The sequence below is a fragment of the Tursiops truncatus genome, chromosome 20, assembly GCF_011762595.2.
Source record: "Tursiops truncatus isolate mTurTru1 chromosome 20, mTurTru1.mat.Y, whole genome shotgun sequence".
Classification (NCBI taxonomy): domain Eukaryota; kingdom Metazoa; phylum Chordata; class Mammalia; order Artiodactyla; family Delphinidae; genus Tursiops; species Tursiops truncatus.
The window spans coordinates 29,518,390-29,540,561 of record NC_047053.1 but is presented as its reverse complement, the minus strand read 5'-3'; the positions used below and the strand labels follow the sequence as shown (position 1 = coordinate 29,540,561).

At 35.9% G+C, this 22,172-nt stretch overlaps 1 protein-coding gene across 8 annotated transcripts in view; it reads right to left on the bottom strand.

Moving 5' to 3' along the window:
* The window catches only part of VMP1 (vacuole membrane protein 1), a 130,103-nt gene that overhangs the window by 84,002 nt on the left and 23,929 nt on the right, over positions 1-22,172 (bottom strand). For 6 of the 8 annotated variants that reach the window (XM_073797576.1, XM_073797577.1, XM_019945293.3 and 3 more), the window contains exons 2-6: positions 20,420-20,521; positions 18,393-18,528; positions 16,710-16,800; positions 15,361-15,471; positions 1,098-1,148 (exon numbers count right to left, since the gene is read on the bottom strand). In XM_073797576.1, coding sequence (XP_073653677.1) covers positions 1,098-1,148; positions 15,361-15,471; positions 16,710-16,800; positions 18,393-18,528; positions 20,420-20,495 — 465 coding nt within the window. In that variant the 5' untranslated portion in view covers positions 20,496-20,521. The remainder of the gene's footprint in view (positions 1-1,097; positions 1,149-15,360; positions 15,472-16,709; positions 16,801-18,392; positions 18,529-20,419; positions 20,522-22,172) is intronic. The other 2 variants (XM_019945296.3, XM_073797578.1) reach the window with 2 other exon arrangements.

The window sequence follows — 22,172 nt, the reverse complement described above, 5'->3', positions numbered from 1 at the left end:
TTCTTTTTGTGAAGAAGGTCCCAAGTTTACAAATTTAAGCCCCTGGTCCCTCCCTATAAAATGCAGTGTAATATGTAAAAAAGCAGTAATTTGGCCATTAGTTAATGTGGATTTTAGTTCCTGTGAGTAACTTACTAGATGTAATCAGACTTCTATCTCACATTCCTCATTTGATGAAAAGCCTGAAAATAATGATAATAATGCCTGCACAACCTAGGTAACACAGCAATGTGTGAGATTATGTAGTAAAAGTGTTACGATAAGCATAAAATAACCAAAACAAAAAATGTGTAAACTCTATAGTTCATGCTTCAGGTTATAAGGACCTATTTTTAAAGTCATTTTTATTATATTCAATCAATCCATAAATAAAGACATATTTCACTTTTCTTCTCTAAACCTAAGCAATTTTTTTTTTTTTTTTTTTCGGTACGTGGGCCTCTCACTGTTGTGGCCTCTCCCGTTGCAGAGCACAGGCTCCGGACGCGCAGGCTCAGTGGCCATGGCTCACGGGCCCAGCCGCTCCGCGGCATGTGGGATCCTCCAGGACTGGGGCACGAACCCGCGTCCCCTGCATTGGCAGGCAGACTCTCAACCACTGCGCCACCAGGGAAGCCCAACCTAAGCAATTTTGATCATAAAGTTGGTTTAAGTGTTTAGGAGGAATGGACCACATATTTATAAAAAGAGCTTTTAAAAAGGTTAGAAATTGTTTAAAATTATACCCAACAGAACAGATTTCAGCAAAACTGAATCTTCTTAGATTTCATTTAAACACACATTAATAAATAGTGACTTAAGGGCAGGAAGTCAGTCAGTCTGTGCATACCCTTCTGTTTGGTGAAAACTCAGCCCTATGTCCTGGAGACCCTGGTTTCTACTTTTGATGTGGTGATGCTCTTAAGAGTTAATACATGAGTCATTCCTTGGGGAAAGACAGGGAGAATAGCTGATCATGCCCTCATCAAAAAAAGGCAAACAGACCCTTTCTAAGAATGGCCTGTTGGTCTTCCCGCAAGAGCCCTGAGTCACTGCATGCTTATAGCCAGAGTCATTATACCTATAAAGAGCAATATTAAGTCACACTAGAACCTTACTTTTGGCAATTTCTTCTCTTTTTCTGTCTTATCAAGGGATACACACGTAAGCTATGGAGAAACAATCAGAAGTCAAGCAGGAAAAATAGTGAACAGGTTGGCTAACAATTTTTAAAAGAATTATTCCACCTCGTGGCATTAAACAATTACTACAATAGTTCTCTTACTGAAACTGCTTCGCTATTTCACTTCAATCTATGTCCATGCAGTTCTCCAAATAACACTTACTTTAGGCAATAAACAGCCAAGAGTCAAAACGTGTAAGAAACAGCTTTATATATATATATATAAACAGTACTATAAAGTATTATATACATACTATAAAGTACTTGTTCACTAAAGGAAACAGGGTGCTATAGACAGAGATATTCTTTAAACATTTGATAGTGATCAACATGTTGGGTTTTTTTTAATGTAAAATTTTTACCCCATTTTAGTGATGAAATGATCCTAAATGTTAAGGCAGAAACAGACCTCTGAATCTTACACAGGGGCAAATATCTCACAATTAACTTTCCCTGTACTTATTTTATAACAAAGAGCCAAACGTTTTTTCCAAAATTTTTTTCTACTAAAATGGTCATTTTTGGGGACTTCCCTGGTGGTGCAATGGTTAAGAATCCTCCTGCCAATGCAGGGGACATGGGTTCGATCCCTGATCCAGGAAGATCCCACATGCTGTGGAGCAACTAAGCCTGTGCACCACAACTACTGAGCCCATGAGCCACAACTACTGAGCCCGTGTGCCACAACTACTGAAGCCCGCATGCCTAGAGCCTGTGCTCCGCAACAAGAGAAGCCACTGCAGTGAGAAGCTCGCACACTGCAATGAAAAGTAGCCCCCCCTCTCCGCCACTAGAGAAAGCCTGTGTGCAGCGACAAAGACCCAACACAGACAAAAATAAATTAATAAAAAATTTTTAAAAAGGTCATATTTTGTTTTTATTTTTAAGTAGAATTCTTTATTCATTTATATCTTATTTTTACATCTGATAACTGCATTCTGAACTTACAGTTTTATGGCCATGGTTTCTCATGGTACTTAAAACACCCTTGACATCTACTAACTTAATTCCAGTGAATTTAAACTACCAATTTTTATCTGTAAAACTATATTCTTAATTTAAAATCGTATTAAACAAATGACTCATAAATACCATTCAGATAATAATGTCTTGATGTTATATCTTCTTATAAACCTTGATCTACTCTACAATGTAACTGAATAGTTCCCAAACTTTTCTACATACCAACTGCCATCTAGATAGGGCAGTTCTAATGTGAAAATCCCTACCAGGGCTTCCCTGGTGGCGCAGTGGCTGAGAATCTGTCTGCTAACGCAGGGGACACGGGTTCGAGCCCTGGTCTGGGAGGATCCCACATGCCGCGGAGCAGCTGGGCCCATGAGCCACAACTACTGAGCCTGCGCGTCTGGAGCCTGTGCTCCGCAACAAGAGAGGCCGCGATAATGAGAGGCCCGCGCACCACGATGAAGAGTGGCCCCCGCTTGCCGCAACTAGAGAAAGCCCTCGCACAGAAACGAAGAACCAAAAATAAATAAATAAAAATTAAAAAAAAAAAAAGAAAATCCCTACCATTTTGATCCCCAAAGGTGAGAGAATTCAGTGGTTAACATATATGACAAAGAGAAAAATTATCTGCAAAATATATTCAGCCTTCTATTTATAGCTCAATATTTGAGTGCCTTTAACAGTTTTTAATGATTGTTGATAGTTTTTGTTCTCAGAGTTCTTTGTCTAAGAGCTGGGCTTATTTTGAAAGGAATATAGGGCTTGGGAAGCCTTTCTCCGGGAAACTGCTCCACCTAGTGTCAAAAACTGTTCATGTACCACATTATTTGTAAATTCCTGCCGAAGGACTCATTTCCTTTGTTACTGTGAAATAGAACAGACTTTATAATCATTAATGGCATACAGTTTACAAATGGCTCTTAAATCATCTGCTTGTCTTATAACTTGAGGAATAATAATGTGAATGCATATAAGGAGCATGTCTGAGATATATTTCTCATTATGAAGTACCAAAGTTCCTGTTAAACTGGTTTTTTACCAGGTTATTATTATAAATATATTATGAATCATATATTCTAGTAATGGGAAATAATTTTAAGGTGGCTACTGAAATTACCCTATCACTTCTCCTAATTGTTTGTATCAATCTAAACGTAATCCACAAATTATTTATTTCTCTAAATAAGTGCTGTGTTGTGAAGACCGGTATTTAATAATTGCACACATCAATGGTTTAAAACATGAGATTAGAACTAAATTTTGCTGTCATCAGGCAGCTCATTTGGAAGAAATTCTTTTACTTTTCTCTTCATGAAAAGTTGTTTTTTTTCCCCCTTGATGGTCTTACAGACCACTCAAGCACTCACACAACTATATTCTCTTCTAAAACATCATGTTAAGTCTAATATTATGATCTGGGAGAAGTGCTAATCCTTTTTTGGCAAATGGAGGAATCAAATGCATAACGTTCACGTAAAAATCCTTAGGGGGTGGCTAGCTCACTAAGGCTCCCAAGCTCAATATGCTTCTTCTGGTGTACTACTGTCATCCCATGAGTTAGAGCAACGGTTAGCAAACTACAGCCGGCAGATCAAATCCAGTCGGCTACCTCTCTTTGTGAATAAAGGTTGACTGGAAAACAGTCACATTCATTCCTACACACTGTCCCTGGATGCTTTCTTATTACCATGACAGATCTGAGGAGTTACAAAAGAGATTGCCTAGCCCGCAAGCCTAAAATATTTACTATCCCTTTACGGTCCCTTTTCAGCAAAAGTGCTGCCCCTGGGCTGCCTCCCCTTGGGTCAAATCATTATTAAGGTGAAAATTTTGACACATTCAAACACAGAGATACAACAAAGAGGTTAACAGCAGCCATGTTCTCTTCATTAACTTGTTTTCACTCTGGGCATTATTTCCACTAGTAAATAAGCATTCCTGGATGGCCTGGAATGGAAACCTGCTACATACATGCTAAGACTAAAATAAATTCGTTAATGGATTTCTGGAAATTAGTATCCAAGAGAAGAGGGCTTAGAAGGTATGATCTTAGAAAAATTTACCAGCCACAGAACCTTTTTTTGCATCTGATCTACTTACAAAAAACACGAGTAAAGTAAATGAATGAAATCAGTAAACTTGCACTACTTGCCAGACAAAATTAGCTCACGAATTAAACATCTATTACAGGTGTATTTACGCAAAATGACTTCAAAATTCTAAAACAAAAGAGCAGATGTACTAAAACAGAGTATTTATTTAAGTATAGTACATATAGAAAAGTGCATAATGCAATCATCTTAATGAACTATTTCAGACACAGGTATCCTCTATCCAGATCAAGAAATATTAGAAACACACAAGAGGGACACATCCTATTGGTTATCAAGATTTACTGCAAAGCTGCAAGGATGAAAATCTTTTTTCAATTACTTTGTCAATTTCTACAAAAATACCTACTCAAGTTTTGACTGATATTGCATTGATTATGTAAACAAAATTGGGAAGAACAGCTACAATATTGTGTCTTCTAATCCATGAAAATAATATATACCTTCTGTTACCTAAATCTTTTTGCTTCCAACAATATTTTATAATTTTATATAGAGGCCAAGCACATCTTTTGTTAGATTTATTCCTAAGTATTTGCTTTTCAAAAAAATGTTATTATAAATGATGCTTTCCAAAATTTTCACTCTAAATGTTTATTGTAGTATACAGAAACACAGTTGTTACATACACGTTGACCGTATAGCCAGTAACTGTGTTACACTTCCCTATTCTCCAAGTTTGTGGAAGTTATCTCCTTCTCTAAATTTCTGCCAAGTTCTGCTTTCCATAAGTTGAGTATATATTATTAAATACAAATTTAGACCTGTTATATCTTCCTGGTGAATGGAGTCTTTAATTATTACCAACAAACACATTCTATCTATTAACTCTTCTTGCCTCATACTTTACTTTGATTTCAATATAACTACATGAGCTGCTTCTTGGTTGGCATCAAATGGCTCATCTTTTTCCATCCTTTACCGTTAATCTTTCTGTGTATATTTTAGGTATGAAGGCTGGATTTAGCAAATAGCTGAATATTTTAAAATATTTATTTGGATAACTGGAAGAAACATTTATTCCATTTATTGATATATTTGGATTTAAATATACCACTGAATGCTTACTACTTATCCTGCCTGTTCTATGTTCCTTTTGTCTGCTTTCTTTCCTTCTTTTGGCTTGGCTTTTTAAAAATTACTTGGTTTTTACTTGTGCCTATTAGCTTGATAGTTATATATTCTTGTACTACTTACCCTAAAGATTATAATATAGATCTTTATTAATTAATGGCATATAAATTAATATCTTACCTTTTCTAGGGCAATGCAAAGACTTTAGAATAATTTAATTTCCATTACTCCACATGTGATTTGCAGATGATGTATTTTAATTCCCTCTAAATACTTTAAACCTCTCAAAACATTATCACTACATTATCATTAAAAACATAATGTTGGGCTTCCCTGGTGGCACACTGGTTAAGAATCCACCTGCCAATGCAGGGGACACGGGTTCGAGCCCTGGTCAGGGAAGATCCCACATGCCGCGGAGCAACTAAGCCCATGCGCTGCAACCACTGAGCCTGCGTTCTAGAGCCCGCGAGCCACAACTACTGAAGCCTGTGCGCCTAGAGCCCGTGCTCCACAACAAGAGAAGCCACCACAATGAGAAGCCCCTGCTCACCACAACTAGAGAAAGCCCGCACGCAGCAACGAAGACCCAACGCAGCCAAAAATAAATAAATAAAATAAATTTAAAAACCATAATGTCAAAAAAATAGAAAGACAAAACAAAAAAAGAAAAAAAACCATAATGTCAATCTTAATTTAAATTTACCCATATATATACCCTTTTCTTAATCTTTATTCGTTCCTGAATCTGAGCTTCAATCTAGAATCACTTTCCTTCCATTCAAAGAACACTTTTTAGTATTTCCTTTAGAGCATGTTTGCTGGTGGCAAACTGCTCTGTTTTTCTGAAAGTATCTTTATTTTATACTGTTCAGGGCACACTTTGAATATCTTCTGTTGGTAGTTATTTTCTTTTAGACCTTTAAAGATATTCCACTGTCAGCTGACTTTTACTCTACTCAATGTTCTGTGGTGACCTAAATGGCAAGGAAATCCAAAAAAGAGGGGATATATGTATACATATAGCTGATTCACCTCGCTGTACAGCAGAAACTAACACAACATTGTAAAGCAACTATACCCCAATTAAAAAAAAAAAGCTGATGCACTTGCTACTGCTATTGCTGTGAAAAATAAATTGTCCTTCATCTCTGAAACAAAAAAAAATCAATGACAGCAAATCAGTCTTACTGAAATTCCTCTGAAGATAGTATGTCTTTTTCTCCATCTCTCTTTTTTTGTTCTGGATATTTTTCTCTGGCCGATTTTGCAGTTTATTAGTCCTGTCTTAGCTGCTGTCTACTGAAGTCCATTAATTGAGTTCTTCATTTCAGATAATGTTTTTTTAATTCAAAATTTTCACTTGCTCTCCTCTGTAGTTTTCAATCTCTGCAAAAATACTCAAACTTGTTTTTTACTTCCTTGAAACACATTGATTTTGGATTAAAGTATACATCTAATAACTTCATTAAATAGATCCCCTATGGATCTATTTCTCTTATTTCTTGTTTCGACCAAATTATCATGTTGCTTCAGATATCTGATTCCTTTTGATTGAGTGCTAGACTTTTTTTTTTTAAATATAATGTGATGCCTAGGATTATTTTATTTTCCTCGAGACTTAAGATTTAGCCTGAGCTTCAGTCCCTGTGTGGGCTGATTTGTATCTAGTTCATCCTTATGTTTAAAGTGTGGCCCATCAGGTTCCAATCCAAAGCCTGCAGGTTTATTAAGGCCATATACTTAACTGGTTTCACCTCTCTGGGTTTCCCCTTTAATCTAGATGTTGGCCTTGTAATTCTCTGCTATCTTTTTATCTCTATGGTGGCTTTAAACAGATGTTTTAAATTTTTATCAACTTTTTAAGATACTTTCACAAGCAAGTTGATCCAAACGGCCTAATCTATTGTCACTGAAAATGGAACAGTAATCTGCGGTTTTCAACTATGGTATTACATTCTGCTACATTAAAATCAATTGTGGGAAATTTTGCTTATAGTTTCTTAAGAATCATAGCTAAAGCAGGAAAATTGAAAATGATTGTTTTAAAAATAAAATCAGAGCAAGAAAAATGACAATAATTATTATAATAGTCGCTTAACATTTACTGAGCACCTTATATATACTAGCCACTGAATGAAAAGTGTACATGTTTTATTTCATTTAATCCTCCAAACAGCCTTATGAGATAGGTACTATTATTATCTTTTCCATTTACAGTTGAATAAACTGAGGCTTAAAAAGTTAAGATATTTGCCAAATATCACAGAGTTCGTAATATCTGACTATGCATTCAAATCCAGCTCTGAATATGCCCTATTAAGTATCTCCCATGATAGGAATAAAAGATTTTAGTCCCATAACAAAATCACCCTCCATCAACTGCATATTCTTAAATATTAAAGAAAAAGATAGAATTATGGCATTACATCTGAAACTATGCATGCCATGGGAGTATGTCCTGCATGTAAATATATATCACAATGGAAAGTCTAATAACTGTGAAACTAATTAATGAATGTGCAAAACTATTAAGAAAACTTATTTTCATTCACATGCATTAATTGGCATTATATAGTCATAAATACAGATGAATAATAGAATATGCCTCTAATTTATTTGAGGGCTTCATATTTATCCAGAATAGAACCTGCAAATATAGTATAGTATATTGGTTGTATTAGCAATGCCACCTAGTGGCAAACTAATATAGCCATAGTTAGAAAAAAAAGTCCTATAAGAGTGGTTCTTAACATTTTATGGGTTACAGAATCTGGAGAATCTAATACTATAGGCCCTTTCTGCCAGAAAGATGCATATTTGCGAAGACACATAACAAGTATAGTGTTCAGGGAATTAACAGCCCTCCTGAAGCCCATGTGTTGACTGTTAGAATTAATGGAACAAACCAACTAACCTAGAGGCCCAACCAACACCCCTTGAGCCTTGAGAAGGAGTCCATTCACTTTCCCCTTCACCTCTTCCTCTCTGGTTAGCAATCACTATTCCTGCATAAACAGTACCTAACTCTTCCTTTGTGGCTACATATCTGTTCTCGGCAAACTACTAGATTTCCCAAATCAATTTACAAAATTTGATAGTAGTCATTCTTCCTTGTTGATTTTCACTAAATTTAATTTTAAAATTTAATCAAACAACTATTTTTACATCTAATGTTTAAAGAAGTGATGACAATTTTCAGGACATCTGAATTAAGTTAAAACTTTTCAATTATATCTAAAAATATAAATGAAATTGTTGATTGATAAACTTAAAAATCAAGGTAACTTTTCCATTTTAAAGACAGATATATAGGTATATAATATTTAAGGAAATACAGTAACATTTGTAATCACCATTTAGTTGCACAATGAGTTAAAATTAACTAAATGATTACTTCCAAAAGAGGTTAACTTCCATGCTGGGAAGAACGTAATTGAGAAAGTCTGTCTATGCAGGAAAAATGTTCCTATTTCACTTTAAAGCCATAATTTCCAGTAAAGAGAACCATGATCGAGAATGAATTAAATCTTTTCCCTTTGTTAAACTCAGTTTCTTTTTCACCTGTTTTGCTGTAAATTATTGTCAAAAGAAGGATCATTTTTCTGACCAGACTTCTCTCCTAATATAGTTAATTGCTTTCTTGACTGAGGAGTTATATGGGTATATGGAAAGAGTGCCTATTTCATCAGCACAAAAATGTACGACATGAGAATGTTAACGTCACATCTCCCTAAGTGATTATGTAAGGGCTCATAAATGAAAGGAGGTGTAATTAGGACTTTCCAGATACAATCACATTTGACAAATATAAAACAAAAGGAATGGTGATCTATAAGGATAAAACTGTGTCAACCATCTATCACCAAGAAAATGTTATGTTTTAAAAATCTAACCAGAGTTTTGAATAGCTTCTTAAATAATAACAGAGATCAAATTCTTAAACCTTTATTCGATTCTGCTTTGCCTTTGGTTTCCTGGCTATTTTTCTCCATAATTGCCAAAGTTCACAAATGCACAGTCTATACTTACTCATGAAATTTTTTTACTATACATTTGCTACACTATTGGTTGTTGACTACCGTGGCTCTTGGGAGGACTACATGACATAATTCATGTAAAGTGCTGAGCAAAAAGCCTAGCATGGGAAAACATTCAGTAAGTGTTAGCTAGTCTATCAGTCAGGATAGGTTTTAACAACAAACAGCCCCAAAATCTCAGTAGCTTAAGACAACTAAATTTATTTCTCCCTTACTCTACATATCCATCAGAGGCTAGCAAAGGGAATCTGTTCATCACAGTCAGAGACTCAGGCTCCAGGTGAAAGACAGTATGACAAACCTTGAAGCATCTGCCAGGAAGCAACACCTATCACTTATGCTCACATTTCAAAGCAAATCATATGGCTGGAGTTCAACAGGATGGGGATGCAACATCTCCCCACAAAAATGAATACCAAATATGGATAAAAAATAATAAACTGGGACTTCCCTGGTGGCGCAGTGGTTAAGAATCTGCCTGCCAATGCAGGGGACACAGGTTCGATCCCTGGTCCAGGAAGATCCCACATGCCACGGAACAACTAAGCCTGTGTGCCACAACTACTGAACCTGCACTCTAGGGCCCGTGAGCCACAACTACTGAGCCCGCATGCCACAGCTACTAAAGCCCACGCGCCTAGAGCCCATGCTCCACAACAAGAGAAGCCACCACAATAAGAAGCCTGCTCACCGCAATGAAGAGTAGCCCTCCCTTGCCACAACTAGAGAAAGCCCATGCACAGCAACGAAGACCCAACGCAGCCAAAAATAAATAAATTTATTTAAAAAAAAATAGAACTGATTTCAACTAGAATTACTCTGATGACAATGATGATGAAAATATTTGCCATTTTCAGTATTAGTAGTAGTAGTAGCTATGGTTAACTTCTTGTAATCTGACTTCCATCCCAACCAGGTAATTGAAAATAAACAAAAACCAGTGACGTCTTTTATCTTCCTTTTGTTTGACTTCCCTAAAAATTATTTTTTGCAAATGCTTGTTTTCCTTCATTTTCCGTGTTATACCTAGGGAATCCTGGAAGGAATCCTGTGTCCAAGAACTAACAGATCTAAGAACTAAAGATAATCTGCTCAAATGGAAATGGCATATGCTGGGTATCTCTTTATATTTCTTTTTAACATTAACATACTGCTCTTCAAGCCTTTACATACTGAATTTGTTTGCTATATTGGCCTTTTATCCTTTTTTTTTTTTTTTTTTTTTGAAGTACGCGGGCCTCTCACCGCTGTGGCCTCTCCCATTGTGGAGCACAGGCTCCGGACGCGCAGGTTCAGCGGCCATGGCTCACGGGCCCAGCCGCTCCGCGGCATGTGGGATCCTCCCGGACCGGGGCACGAACCCGTGTCCCCTGCATCGGCAGGCGGACTCTCAACCACTGCGCCACCAGGGAAGCCCCCCTTTTATCCATTTTTGATCACTATTGTCTAAAAAAGTGTTCTTTTGGCAAAATCAACACTCATTCGTGATAAAAACTCTCAAAAAAAAAAAAAAATCCCCAAAACAAACACAACTCGCAGCAAACTAGGAATAGAAGTGAGCTTTATCAACTTGATAAGAAAATCTACAAAAACCTACAGCTAACATGATACTTAATGGTGAGAAAGTAAAGGCTTCCCCATTAAGGTTGGGAACAAGGGAGAATGTCCCTCTCACCACTTCAACATCAGACTGGAAGACCTAGCTAATGCAATAAGACAGGGGGGAAAAAAAAAGAAAGGGTATACAGACTGAGAAGAAGTAAAACTGTATTTGCAGACAACATGGTTATCTATATAGAAAATCCTAAAGAATTGACAACAAAGTCCTGAAACTATTAAGTGATTACAGCAAGGTTACGGAATACAAGCTAAATACACAAAAGTCAATTGCTTTCCTATATATCACCAATTAACATACACAATCCACAAACCATGCCCCTAGGTATTTACCCAAATGAGTAGAATTCTTATATACCCCCCAAAACTTGCACATGAATGTTTACAGCATCTTTATTCCTAATTGCCATAACTTGGAAACAACAATGATATCCTTCAATAAGTGAATGGATAAACAAACTGTGGTGGTACATCCAGAAAATGGAATATTATTCAGCAATAAAAAGAAATGAGGTATCAAGCCATGAAGACACAGAGGAACTTTATTTTTTTTTTAACATCTTTATTGGAGTATAATTGCTTTACAATGGTGTGTTAGTTTCTGCTTTATAACAAAGTGAATCAGTTATACATATACATATGTTCCCATATCTCTTCCCTCTTGCGTCTCCCTCCCTCCCACCTTCCTTATCCCACCCCTCTAGGTGATCACAAACCACTGAGCTGATCTCCCTGTGTTATGCGGCTGCTTCCCACTAGCTATCTATTTTACGTTTGTTAGTGTATATATGTCCATGCCACTCTCTCACTTTGTCACAGCTTACCCTTCCCCCTCCCCATATCCTCAAGTCCATTCTCTAGTAGGTCTGTGTCTTTATTCCCGTCTTACCCCTAGGTTCTTCATGACATTTTTTTTTCTTCTTAGATTCCATATATATGTGTTAGCATACGGTATTTGTCTTTCTCTTTCTGACTCACTTCACTCTGTATGACCACAGAGGAACTTTAAAACCATATTGCTAAGCGAAAAAAGCCAGGCAGAAAAAGACACATACTGCATAATCCCAACTATATGACATTCTGAACAAAGCCAAAACTTATACAGATAGTAAAATATCAGTGGTTTCTAAGGGTTTGTGGATAGGGGGAAGGAGAAGCATAGGAATAAACAGGTGTAGCACAGGGTATTTTTAGGGAAGTGAAACTATTCTGTGACACTGTAATGGAGAATGCATAACATTAAGCCCTTGTCAAAACCCACAGAACTATAGAACACAGAGTGAACTCTAATGTAAACAACGGGCTTTAGTTAGTAATGTATCAGTATTGGTTCCTCAGTTGTAACAAATGTACCACAGTAAAGCGAGATAATAGGGGAAATAACACTAATTAATCATTAGACTTGTGAAAAATATAATATTAATAATACTAATAATAGGGGAAACTATCATTATGTTGTACAGCTGAAATACAATGTTGTATGTCAATTATACCTCACGTTAAAAAAAAATAGGGAAATGCTCTGTGTGCGTGTCTGTGTATGTGTAAAGGTATATGGGAATTCTATCCTTTCTGCTCAATTTTTGTATAAACCTAAAACTGGTCTGAAAAATAAAGCCTATTAATTAAAAAGAGAAAGGAAAAGAAAGTGTTCTTAGTCCTTTACAAATTTCCCTTTCCTTTCCATCCAACCACTGGCACCAGCAACCCACTGGGATCAGGTGAAGATCTCATCTACCTTGCAACATAATTACAAATCCGTTTAAATTTCTCTTTTCAGAACTTACACTGTGTACTGAATGAACAAGTGACCACATGACAGGTTTCTATTCAGTTAATGGTAACAACATCTTCTCACTTAAGTCAAAAACCAACAGTACTCTTTGGCTCCTTCTTCCTCCACACTAAACAAATAAAATTTCCCTAAGATTTGCCCTGTTTTATCCAGTGCCACTGCCACTCCAACCACTCTCTTGAAATATTAAAGGTTTATGCCACCTTTTGCCTTCACTCTGCTTAGTTTCTCTGCATATTCTTTTTTTTAGTAAATACCTCTTCCTCTCCATACTTCTTGCTACCTCCATGGAAGCCTGTGTCCTCAGAAGGATTACCATTAACTGACCATTTTCTCTTCCACCTTCGATCTATCACCCACACTATAGCCAGAATTATATATTCATAAAACACAAATCTGGTTATTTTGCTTCTATTTAATTTTAGGGCATTTAAAATAATTCTAAATGCTACTCACAAACAGAAATCAAATTAACCTAATTCTGAAACACATGGCCTGATCCACTCTGGACCCCAGTTTATTATTAGCAATGATAATCCCACAATGTTTTTATATGGCTTTTATGTATAATGCAACACAGCTTCAGATGTTCCTTGATTTTATCTCCACACTTGCTTAACTAGTATAATACATATGGCCCTGAGTATAATGAGAGAGTGATACTTTCCTTCAAATAGCTCTTGAAGAATTCTTTCTAAACTTGTGAAAAATCTAACTACATTCCCTTAAACCTGCACTCTGATCAAGGGCAGAAATAACTACTTAGTTTATGGAAACAAAGACTTGACTTTTCCCGCAAATGAATTTTGTAATAAATTCTTATTTATATGTTTTAAATCCTCTACTGGATACATAGATCAGTGAAATTAAAATAATAATGTTTTCACATCAACACATTTTATAAGGGTTTCTCAAGGATATAAAAAGAAACAGGAAACATGAAACTTCCATGTTTCAAATTCCTTTATTCTTACTTATTATGGGAATTATACGGTTCATTAGAATTCGTTTTAAGATTCAGCAGAATCTGTTCTCTGGGTTGCTTTTCAAATACTTCCAAATAAATCAAATGCTACAAATGAGTTCTTTAGTCTGGTTTTCCTAAGGAATCTAAGAGGACAGGTCTAGAAAAGAACAGAAAGGTAACCTGTAACCTGTAATTCCTTTTTTTCCCTCTGCCTCAACCTCTAGTATAGCATTATACTTCTAGAATGTAGTTATTAAAGAAACACTGATATGGGTTACTTATCTAGGATTTATGTTTCTATCTGGGATAAAATCAGCAAGCAATCATGAATGGAATTCTAAAATTCCATGTTTTAAACTCCCATAAACTTACAGAAGCTATGTATTATAGGTTAATTCTTTTCTTTTTTTTTTTTTTTGCGGTACGCGGGCCTCCCACTGCCGCGGCCCCTCCCGCTGCGGAGCACAGGCTCCAGACACGCAGGCCCAGCGGCCATGGCTCAGGGGCCCCGTGGCTCCGCGGCCTGTGGGATCCTCCCGGACTGGGGCACGAACCCGCGTCCCCTGCATCGGCAGGTGGACTCCCAACCACTGCGCCACCAGGGAAGCCCCCTTATAGATTAATTCTTAAATTATTCTTCAGACCATTAATTCAGCAGCCTTCTGAATAATCATTTCTTAATATTTATCATACCTGCTTCAGAAATGAATTCACGGAAGCACAGAGATTGGAAGTGTTTGAACTGTTGAACTATATTCAGAATCAGTACTGCTGTGACTTTTCACCTGTTTTCTCCATCAAGATCAAGCTGTTTTCAAATGTGAAATTGTTTTCAATATATTATTCAGAGACAGGAATAGAGTGAAACAAGAGAGGCATCCAGGGCACAAAATTTAATGAGGCATTCACTCATCAACCCCACATTTACATGACCCTAAAAGTGCCAATGTAAATTCTATGCCCTAGATGTCTTGCTTGTCACCTCCTAGTCCTAGCCCTGCCATTATTTCAGTATATTTGCAAATATCCCAAAGAAAACCTATCTTTTATCTCTCTCATTTCAACTAAGTAAAAAAAAATACTTTTTAGGAGGGGTACATTTTATACTTTGATTTAAAAGTTTAAGAAAGCATTAGCTATATGCATGTAATACTTCTTTAACTGCACTCAATAAGATTACCAAAATAACTATCCAGTATGTACATGGTGTTTGAGGACGTGAGGGAAGATACCATTTCTCATTTGCAGATTAACAGAGAAAATAACTGACCAAATTAATTCTAAGTCTTACATGGAATTTTGTATAATTAAATAACTTCAACTATTACAAAGACAATTGCATAAGCAAGAGAACCATTATTCCAAAATCTGGAAGGAAAAAACATTTCCTGGCTGAATTAATATAAGTAAACAATCTCATTTGCCTAAGGGTTCTGCCTCCCTTTTCTTTTTAAATTCTCAACCCAAAAGGAAAAACAAAACAGAATTCCAAATCACTGCCTTGAGGATTAGAATCCATATAAACCACAAAGGTAATTAAGTAAAAATCCTAGAGTTTTAACTTCTATAGTAAAAGCACCAATTAAAACATAATCTCTTTCAATCTTGCTTATTAAAATTATTCTTACCAGATAAAGCAGAAAGGTGTGCAGCCCTGTTCCAAGCCCAACAGAAGACAAAATTCCTAAGCCTATCCAGTAGGCATACAAAAGAAACTGTTTCTCTATACGTTGCACATACTGAAAAACAAAAGGGATGAGGTGAAAACAAAATCAGAATTCTTAAGCAGAAATATGGTATTTATCAACTATAATAAAAATAAAACAAACCAACTAAGTTTCCAATAGGAAGAAAGTATTAAGATTAAAAGCTCCTTGAAGAGTCCAAATTCCTTTAATATGTGGTAGCAGAGATGGCAAAAAAAATCATGTAACTGGACTAAAGCTCACTTCTACATTTTAAAAGTCCTATTATTACAATGACATTTATACAAAAAATGCAAATTATTGATAACTATGAGAATAAAAAATTTAAAGATACTTAAAAGTTATAAAAATTTTGTTTAAGAAAGCATGATAGGGACTTCCCTGGTGGCGCAGTGGTTAAGAATCTGCCTGCCAATGCCGGGGACACAGGTTCGAGCCCTGGTCCAGGAGGATCCCACTTGCCGCGGAGCAACTAAGCCCGTGAGCCACAACTACTGCATTTATAAGTATAAAAACTTCTCTGATTAGAGGTAAACTGCTGCTCCTCCCCATTTTTATTTTTTTTAATTTATTTTTTAATTTTTCCCTCCCCATTTTTAATGCCATTTGTTGTTCTAATTTTACAGGCAATATATGTTTATTACAGACAACTAGAAAAACATAAAAGCGTAAAATAAAAAACAATTACCCATAATCTCCACCCCCCCAGAGATAATCACCATCAGCATTTTCATGCATTTAGAGGTAAACTGCTCTAAAATATGAAATGATACCATTTTAGAACTATTTCCTAATAGAATACATTAACGTTTTGCAATTTTATCAAGTTATTAACAAAATGTCCTATTTTCCCTTCATTTATGCTGTACAGATGATAGGCAAGTGAACTTCCCCCCACTCTATACATATAAAACCTAACCTTCAATCTAGGATGAGTATATCAGCTTGGATGGATCATAGGAGTGTGTTACAAAAAATATGAAGACTTTGGTAGTGATTAAAGGATTCATGCTACTTTGACTAAACACTGTTAGGAAAGTTACATTTAAATCCTTAAAGGTGAAAAGGAATGATATATATCCAATATAAATGCTGAGCAGCCATGAACTACCACAAGAATATTTTTAATATTTGGCCTTAAAAGTAAGACATTAAGATACCAGTTATGAGATAAATTTTTTAAAAAAATCAATGAAATCCACAAAAGCTCCATTTTGAAACTGGGATTAGGGAAGGTACAAGAATAGAAACAGAGGTGCTGAACCTCTTACCTGTTGATGTGCTCCTTCAACATAATACGTAGCTATAAGCACAGCAAGCAGCAGTAAAAAAGACACCACAACGCTTTGACGATGCCATAATCTTAAAAACAAATTAAAAAAAATGAAATATGTCACAGTCTCAGTTTCAGGATTCATCACTCTCAAAACATTTCTTATTGAAGCAATTAGGTTACTTAGCTCAGCTTTAGAAGTTGTTCTTGCTGGATTGAGCTCTTTTGTTCTTAAACATTATGGTCTCTTGGGGGTACAGAAGGGGGTCAAGACCAGATACTTGGGTATAGAATCGAATTTCTTATTAGAAACCCCATTGTAGGGCCTTCCCTCGTGGCGCAATTGGTTAAGAATCCGCCTGCCAGTGCGGGGAACACGGGTTCGAGCCCTGGTTCAGAAGGATCCCACATGCCACAGAGCAACTAAGCCCGTGCGCCACAACTACTGAAGCCCCCGTGCCTAGAGCCCGTGCTCCGCAACAAGAGAAGCCACCACGATGAGAGGTCCACGCACGGCAGTGAAGAGTGGCTGCCACTCACCGCGACTAAAGAAAGCCTGCGCAGCAACGAGGACCCAGTGCAGCCATAAATAAATAAATAAATAAGCAAACATAAACAACTTTATAAAAAAAGAAAAAGAAATTCCATCATAGCCTTTCCCATACCCCAAAACTAATCTTTTATACATATCCCAACTTCTAATTGGGACAGGCATTATGATATAATGGAAAGGGCACTGGCCTTTAGTCAGAGGACTTGGATCAGAGTCTCTTAAGTACTGTACTTTGAGCAAGACACTCAACCAATCTGATTCTGTTTCTTGTTTTTAAAATCATGATGATCATATGCTTATTTTACCTTCTTCATGGAATTGCTATAAGGATCAAATGAACTTAAAAAGTGTTACAGGGCTTCCCTGGTGGCGCAGTGGTTGAGAGTCTGCCTGCCGATGCAGGGGACACGGGTTTGTGCCCCGGTCCGGGAAGATCCCACATGCTGCGGAGCGGCTGGGCCCGTGAGCCATGGCCGCTGAGCCTGCGCGTCCGGAGCCTGTGCTCCGCAACGGGAGAGGCCACAACAGTGAGAGGCCCACGTACCGCAAAAAAAAAAAAAAAGTGTTACAAAATGCTTTATAAACTGTGAGCACATAAAAAGGTAAGATATTATTACAGATAACTTGGAAAAGTAAACCAGAAAATGATTAAGGCAAGTAAAAGTTCAACTTGCTCTTTACAATATCAGAAACAGGGCTTACAAGCACTAAATTTAAAGATCGAACACAATTTCCATGGCAGAGTCCTTTTTTATTGGCTCAAACTATCAGTAGTGCCATGTATCCTGAACCTTGACCTACTAAAGAATCAGTGTATTTAATGTACTCAGGCCTGATTTCTCCTGAAGGTAAAGCCAGAAGAAAAAACTTCTTGTTTTCAGTGCTCTCCTCTGCATAAAAGATTCAACATGAGACAAAGGTCAACTGTAACAATCCAGTGAACAAATAGCAACAAGTTTCCCTAATCTATTTTTCTTCAAACTACACATAAAAAGGAAAATAAGTATGTTCCTATAACATTCTAAATTTAATTAACCCATTTTGATAGAGCAGGTGGCAGGGAGACTGTTGAAGATTTCTAAAATTAGTAAATACGGTTTATATAAAAGGAAACGGAAGACTCTTTACCTTGAGGTCCATTCCTTCAAGATTACTAGGATTTCCAGAGAAAAATACTGCAAGGTAACGAGTGGCTGTCTCCACAGGACAATATTCTGCCTTTCTTCCCGATCCCTCCTCTTCTTTTCATTCACTGAAGAGGGATCTGAAAAACATTAGTGTAGAAGTTAAAACAGGATGCTCACTTTTTCCAGTTACTTTCATTATTCACCTACCTTCCCATCCCACATCTGAAGGACTGCATATAAACCTCAAAAAACAATCTGGTTCACATTGTGACAAGTCTAGGCTATGTCCTGCTGTTCTACTCTTACCATTATTTTTGGAGTTATTTTATTGTCAGGACACAAGTTTCTTTTCTTATACATTACTGGAATGCTAAATTAGCCCACTTTCTATGAAGGGCAATTTAGCACCATATCATAGAACAAAGTGGTTTAGAGCTCAAAACGTGAATGCAAACTACTTGGTTCCAAATCCTGGCACTGCCATCTACTAGTCATGTGATCTTGGGTAAGTTAATTACCCTTTCTATGCCTCAGTTTTCTCTTCTCTAAAATGAAGATAAAAATAGTACTTACTTTTTAGTGTTTTGTAAAGATTAAATGAGTTAATACATGTATGTATATGTGCAATTAAGGTTAGTTATTATTGGTAATAATAGTAACTCTCTCAGCATCATCTCTCGAAATTATAAATGCATATACCCTGTCACCTAATAATTCCATTTCTAAGAATGATTAGCTGTAAGGAGAAATGACTTTTGTACAAGTTTATTCAATACAGTGTTATTGGTTCTAGCAAAATATTATAAACAAATGTTACCAACAGAGGACAGAGGAGCTATTAAAATATGATAGACTTGTACAATGAAATACTAAGCAGCCATAACAAAGAATAAGTTCTTCATGTACAACCTCTAGGAAATATTAAGTAAAAAACCCCAAACAACACACACCATGGTACAGAATAGAAAGTGTGTCATTCTAACATTAATTTTAAATTCCAAAGGGGTGGGCAGTAGTGGAAGAATACATAAATGTATGTGCTTGTTGAAAGAAAGGAAAGAAAAAATAACATGCAAAAGCTCCTAATGGGATGAGACTACGATATATGCAATGTCTATTTCCAAATCCTGAAACTCCTGTTGAAACGATGCAAAACTTATTGACAACCAAAGTAACCCAAAAGTCAATAAGTGCTGCAAAATACGTTCTGCAAGGCAATGCGGTGATCAAATCAAACAAATGGAAACTACTACTTCAAATAGCTTGCAATTCTACTAATAGAAGAAAATTTCTATGATATAATATTACCATGCTGAAGTATTATTTGCAATGTGTTTGAGATGCCAAACGATTTAAAAGTTAAAAAGAAAACCATTACAATTAACAGAAAAGGAAAACCTTTCATTTTCTTTTAAACAGAAAAAGGAAAGTTCCTACTTAAATTATCTATATAATAGCTGTAATTTTCAGGGTAAATGTGTGAATAAGAGTCAAATATACTGAAATTCACCACAAATTCCTAGTTTGGTTAAAATATAAATTTATTTGTTTCAAACTAAAATTTAAAAATAAATCCACAATAATCACATTCTGACTTTTTGGATAATTATAAAATTAGGATTAGCGTAATAAGTAAATTTATAATCTACTTCTAAAGTTACAACATAGCATGATAAAACTAAGTGCCAAACAAAGCCAAATAAATATTTACCACACCACAAGATTAAAAAATAATAATCTTGTACCTAGAACACTGCTGATGGCCAGGCTGCTTCTGCTATCGCTGTGAAAAATCCCCTCATAGGCCCTTATATACCCATAATTTAATTTACTATGAAGATGAAGCAAAAGATAATCAATCTTTTACAAGATTTATAAGAATTTTATGTATCCTATATTATTATATAAGATATTATTTTGTTAACAAAAGATAATAAATATTAGATATAATATATTTCTAATTTATTCCAATGGAAAAGATATCATTTAAACCCATAGATCTTCTCCCTCCAAACCACCATACTTCACCTGTGAAGTTTCCATTATATTGTTCCTTGTTCATTGCTACACGTCTCTGGTCACAATTTTTTCCATTCTCTGCCATTTCATAGATCAATAACTCTTGAGGAGCTAATAAAACAAAATAAAATCCAGTGATATGTTACATACTTCTGCTTTGCATCTGTGGCTGAATGAAACTGAATACAGAAACAACATGGGAATAATCCCCACATGCTATCTCAATAATGTGTTTATACCTTACTTTTCTCTTTTATGATCAAGATTTAATAATTTGTATAGAAACTGTAGTAGAAGTATTAAAAATATAAAAGCCATGTTGTTGTAATCCTTTTCCAAACAGTTATCCCAGTGATTTTCCAGATTAAAATTCGGAGGCAATTTGTCCACACAAGGATATAAAATACTAGCACCTTCAAGTACTGATAACCTATAAGGTCTAAAGTCTTTCTAATTCAAAATTGAATACCATACATACTATCTACACAAATTTTACCAATCTTTCTGTCCTTTTAGCATTACTTTAAAAAATGATTATATTATCAAACATGTCAAAAATGCTGACACACAGATCCAAGATCAATTTTATTTAGGAAACAATTCTACTGAAAAAAAAAAAGATATGGGCACAGAAGGTGAAAAATGTTTAAGTTTAAGATAAGTTAAATGTACTCTTTATAGCATGATTCATATTACAGGTATAGGTATAAGATATAAATTTTTACGTTAATACCTGTATTACAACATATAAATTGTGCTGACATAATTATTCTACACGAAAACACCAGATTACCTGTGCAGGTATCATTCTTTCAGGTGCTGGTAAAGCAAATCTTTCTACTCAAAAAGCATATCACTTCAAAGTCTCAATGCTGAGTCCTCTGCATGTGCCATGAGTCCTGCTACTCTTATACTCAGCTGATTAGAATATGACATGGTCATGGGTTCAATCTTCCTATGGTTTGTTAGCTGGAGCTATTTTATCTCTTGACTAAAATTCTAACCATATTTTAGGCCTCATAAAGGAAAATAAGTGAAAGACTATAAAGACAGAACAAAGAGCGTACATTCATCACTCCAACAGAAGGTCTCTCCTTTTAGACACAATCCATTTGTGGACACCTGTGTTTTGTTGCCTTCATTTCTCAATGAACAAATAAACATATTAGGAAATAAAGTATAGGTTTCCATTAGCACAGATGGATAGCCTGGAGCAGATGATTATAAGTCTAAAACCTAGATTTGCATACCAGATTTGCCACTAACTAGTTGTGTGACCTTAAGCAAGTCTCATTTTTTCTAGATCTTGATTCTCTGGATCTACAAAAGAAGGACAAAAATTCTCACTTTCACAGGATTAATGAGGATGAAAGAGTGTGTGTTTGGGCATGCAAGGGTGTGTATGAAAAGATATAAATGAAAAGATATAAATGGCAATACATGGAAAGGGTAGGAGGTATCTGACACAGTAAACCTAGAAACTGTCTATACTAGAGAAACTACTTCATAGCACATGCCTCACTGCTACCATATCAGTGACGTCAGTGTCTTTCATTCAACACTCATTATAAAAGTTCTGGGGTCAGTAATGGGCACTGAAGATATAAATGTGAATAAGACAAGATCCTTCTCCTCGAGCAGGTCATAATCTGGTAGGGAAGCCAGATGAGCACAAGACTTCAATTATAATATAAAACAATGAAACAGATATACAGCAAATAACTTAGTGGGAAGAAAACAGGTTTTAGAATCTAACAGAACT